At 59.0% G+C, this 3,961-nt stretch overlaps 1 protein-coding gene and 1 pseudogene across 2 annotated transcripts in view; one reads left to right on the top strand and one right to left on the bottom strand.

Annotated features, from left to right (window-relative positions):
* Positions 1–2,008, top strand: part of LOC105514047 — a 14,917-nt pseudogene extending 12,909 nt beyond the window's left edge. The window contains exons 3-4 of the transcript XR_001002120.1: positions 379–597; positions 1,565–2,008. The product of XR_001002120.1 is annotated as a putative ribosomal RNA-processing protein 7 homolog B (transcript). The remainder of the gene's footprint in view (positions 1–378; positions 598–1,564) is intronic.
* Positions 2,003–3,961, bottom strand: part of SERHL2 (serine hydrolase-like 2) — a 26,506-nt gene continuing 24,547 nt past the window's right edge. The window contains exons 11-12 of the mRNA XM_011945153.1: positions 3,106–3,308; positions 2,003–2,242 (exon numbers count right to left, since the gene is read on the bottom strand). Coding sequence (XP_011800543.1) covers positions 3,195–3,308 — 114 coding nt within the window. The 3' untranslated portion in view covers positions 2,003–2,242; positions 3,106–3,194. The remainder of the gene's footprint in view (positions 2,243–3,105; positions 3,309–3,961) is intronic.

The following is a 3,961-nucleotide window of genomic DNA, read 5'->3' as shown; positions in this document are numbered from 1 at the left end:
GCAGGGTCGGCCGCGCACCGCATCGCCCGTGTGGCTGTGGGAAGGTGGCGCCCCAGAGGGAGGGCGGTGGCGGCCTGTCCTTAGCCACTCTGTAGAGGCCAGGCTCCCTTTTTCCCTGCTGGATCCTGGGCTGCCTGGCTGGGTGACACATCTAGTCTCTACCTGGTCTATAGTGGAGAAGGAGGCAGCCCCAGCAGGTCCGTGCCCTCCCCGCCATCCTGAGCTCCAACACCCTGCTGGGAGGAGGGGAGCAGCCCGTCCCTGGGGGGCGGGGCTCAGGGCGGTTATGACTTTGGGAGGAGGGCGTGGAGGGTCGGCTGCTGGAGACTGCAAGAGGTCCCAGAATCCCACCGGATGACGGGATCACCTTCCCTGCAGGAAGAAGCTAAGGCCAAGGAGGAGGAGGGAGTCCGTGATGAGGAGGGTTAGGTGATGGTGACCCGCCGGGGCCGGGGGCGTCGGCTGGCGGCCGGCGGCCTGTGCTCCCCCAGACTGAAGCAGCCAGCCTGCGGGTGCTGGAGAGGGAGAGATGGAAGTGCGCCCGAAAAGAGCTGCTCAACTTCTACGTCTGGCAGCACCGAGAGAGCAAGATGGAGCGTAAGCCACACACAGTCCATCCTCAGGCCCCTCGGCCTTGGCCCCAGCCTTGGATGAGGCCTCTGGCCGGGGCTTCTGACGGTGGGCGCTGAACCTGCTGGTCACAGAGGGAGGGCGTCCCTAAGCACAGGGCTCCCACCAGGCTCTGGAAAGAGGCCCAGCCTGGCAGCACCCTGTGTGGCGGTCCCCCATCACCCCCCGGGGCAGATGCATTTGCTCAGTGGGTGGGACCCTGGGTCATCAGTGCCCACCTCTGGGCTCCTGTGCACTTAGTGCTGGCGCTCGTCAGCCTCCAGCCAACAAGGAGTTCGAGTGCAGAGGGGGCCTCCGAACCCACTGTGGGTGCAGGGAGGATGCTGCAGAGTATGTGTGTTTGGTTAGGGGTGTGGCTGGGTATGTGGGATGAGGGGGTTGTGTGTGTTGGGGTATGTATGTGTCGTGTCAGGTAGCCAGTCACTGGTGCTTTCCCTGCCTCGCTGGCCCTCTTGGCTCCCACTTTTGCTGGCTTTAGACCCTCAGCTTCCCCCTCCATGCCATCAGCCTGCCACTACCTGGGCCACCCGGTGACCAGAGTTGCCATCGGCATTCACCAGCACTAGGGGTGGGGTCCCTTTACCGATTCTCGGGGTCGCTCCAGGCCGAGTGGTCAGGACTCCTTCCTTCCCCCTTGCGCAGGGGTTGGGGTGGGGGTGGATGCCTTTGCTTTGTTGCTAGGGCTTCATCTCCAGGCTCGGGGTGCCAGCGTCTCCCACTTTGGCCTTGCCCTTGGACTCGGTCTGCCGTCGGGTTGTTTCCTTACAGGATCCAGACCCTGCCCCCAAAGCAGAGCTGGGAAGGGGGCTGGGTCGGTGGGGGAGACATGCCCCCCGCGCCCCACAATAACTGGGAGGAGGGATGGGGCATGAGCAAGCTGGCTGCCCCGGGGGCGTGCTGTCTGACCCTGCCCCGCGCCTCCTCTCGCCCCCAGATCTAGCGCAGCTGCGCAAGAAGTTCGAGGAGGACAAGCAGAGGATCGAGCTGCTGCGGGCCCAGCGCAAATTCCGACCCTACTGAGCCGCGAGAGCCGCAGTGGATGGCTGGAGGTGCAGGGCCAGGAGGAACATGAGGTGAGGCAGGGCCTGCAGCCGTCTCCGAGAGGCCGAGCTCTGGGAAACGGGCCCCAGGTTGAGGCCACCACGTCCAACAGCCCCATGAGAGTCCACACAGGCCAGGAGTGAAGGGCCAGGCCACCCCTCGGGTCTTGGGCTTCAGCAGTCCTGGGGACCTGGGAATGCGCAGAGGAGGACTTGCCCCTTCCGCCTCCTGCCTCCACACCCTCCTGTCAAGGACCCTGCATGAATCCGCTGTTCTCCCTTTTCCTTTAATGGAAAAGCCCTTGCTGGCAACAAAACAGCCTCAAAAGCAGTGAGAATGCGAGAAGCTTTTATTTTCCACCCAGTTGGGCAGCAGGGAAAGTCTAGGTGGGCCCAGCCTGCCCTTCCTTCCTGCAGCTGGCTGGAGATTATTAGCCAGGAGACAGCAGCCCTCCGAACCCAGGCTCTGTCTCCCCCTTGAGGTCACAGATGTTGAAGTTGGAATCTCACTCCTTCCCCTGACTACATCCTAGACTGGGCCTCAAGACCAGTGAAGCCTGTCCCCACCACACCTGTGCCTGTGCGCATTTCTCGAGAGACTGAGAGACAAAGTATAAAGAAAAGTGGGCGCAGGGGACCGGCGCTCAGGCTCAGCATATGAGAACCCACAGCTCTCTTAGTTCCCTCAGTATTTATTGATCATTATCTTTACCATTGCCCCTAAGGTAATAGTGGGGGGAGCGTCAGCACGAAAACATGTGAACAAAGGTCTCTGTGTCATAAGTTTAAGGAAAGGTGCTGTGCCTTGATGTGCACGTGTACAAACATACAGGCGTGCATTAAAGAACAGTATTGCAACCAGCATTTCTCACTTCCAGCTGTAAGGTGGTTTCCTCCTATCTCAGTAAATGGACCATACAACTGGGTTTTACACGGAGACATTCTATTCTATTCCCAGGGATGAGCAGGAGACAGCTGCCTTCCTCTTTTACTAATCCTCCTCAGCACAGACCCTTTATGGGGGTGTGGGATTGAGGGAGGGGCAGGTCTTCCCCTTCGCAGGAGGCCCTCTCTCAAGCTATCACATGGGGAGAAACCTTGGACAGTACCTGGCTTTCCTAGGCAGAGGTCCTGCGCCTTCTGGAGTGTATTGTGTCCCTGGGTAGGTGAGATTAGAGAATGGTGGTGACTTTTAACAAGCATACTGCCTTCAAGCTCTTTTTTTTAACAAAGCACATTCTGCATAACCCTAACTCCATTAAACCTTGAGTCAACACATCACATGTCTCTGCAAGCACAGGGTTGGGGCTAGGGTTACAGATTAACAGCATCTCAAGGCAGAAGACTTTCTCTTAGTACAGACAAGATGCAGTCTCTTATGTCTACTTCTTTCTACATAGACACAGTAACAGTCTGATCTCTTTTCCCCACAGGCCTGGCCTTGTTGTGGGGCTCGGGAACTCACATTCCCAGTATTGAGTCTGGCAGCACGAGGGCTTCATAGTTCCAGGCCCAGAGTTACAGCTAGGCTGTGAGCGTGTGTTTGCGCTGTAAGAAGGAGCTGATGATACTGGCCACGTGCTGGGGTTCGCTCATGTGGACATAGTGGTTGCCTGGAATTTCTACAAACTGGAACCGCTGGAGGAGAGAGAGGGTGTGTGGTGAGGTGTGGCCAGAGGAGCCTAGAGAGCTCCATAGGCCCTGGGGTCAGGGCCCTCCCACAGCCTTTTGGCTGCCTGCAGGGCAGGAGCGCCTCCCATGGTGAGTTCCCCACACACTCAATGCCTTGGAGCCGGGTCAGTGCATAGCACCCCAGGAGGTGTGTAAGCCCTGGGGACTTGGAGGCCTCCCAGCTGAGTTGTGAAGTTGCATGCCAGGGGGGAATGGGGACACGACGGGAAGACAGGGCGGGGCTCAGGCCAGGTTGGCTGTGATTGTATTAGAGGAGGTCCCCTTGAGAACAGATAATGAGATGGGGACCTGAGCAGCCTGCAGACTTGTGCCTGCCTTCAAGAAGCCAGACGGGAGGGCCCTGCCTGCCATGGCTCTGACCAGGCAACCGGCCAGCCACAGGTGCGCTTCTTCCCTTGGTGACAACACCAGGAAACCTGCAGAGGCCCCAGAGTCAGGTGTTTGTGGGTAGGTGACCGTGAATCACCAGGTGCTCCCAGGCACAGCCACCCCCACCTACAGTCAGCACACCCACTGGTGCGATGGGTGCGGAGAGATGAGGCAGCCAGGTGTTCTGCTGTGGTTTGGGAGCCTATAAAATGTGAGACTAGGCTGGGTGC

This window comes from Colobus angolensis, unplaced genomic scaffold (assembly GCF_000951035.1).
Source record: "Colobus angolensis palliatus isolate OR3802 unplaced genomic scaffold, Cang.pa_1.0 Scaffold239, whole genome shotgun sequence".
NCBI classification, from domain to species: Eukaryota; Metazoa; Chordata; class Mammalia; order Primates; family Cercopithecidae; genus Colobus; species Colobus angolensis.
This window is presented reverse-complemented; position numbering and strand designations above follow the sequence as displayed.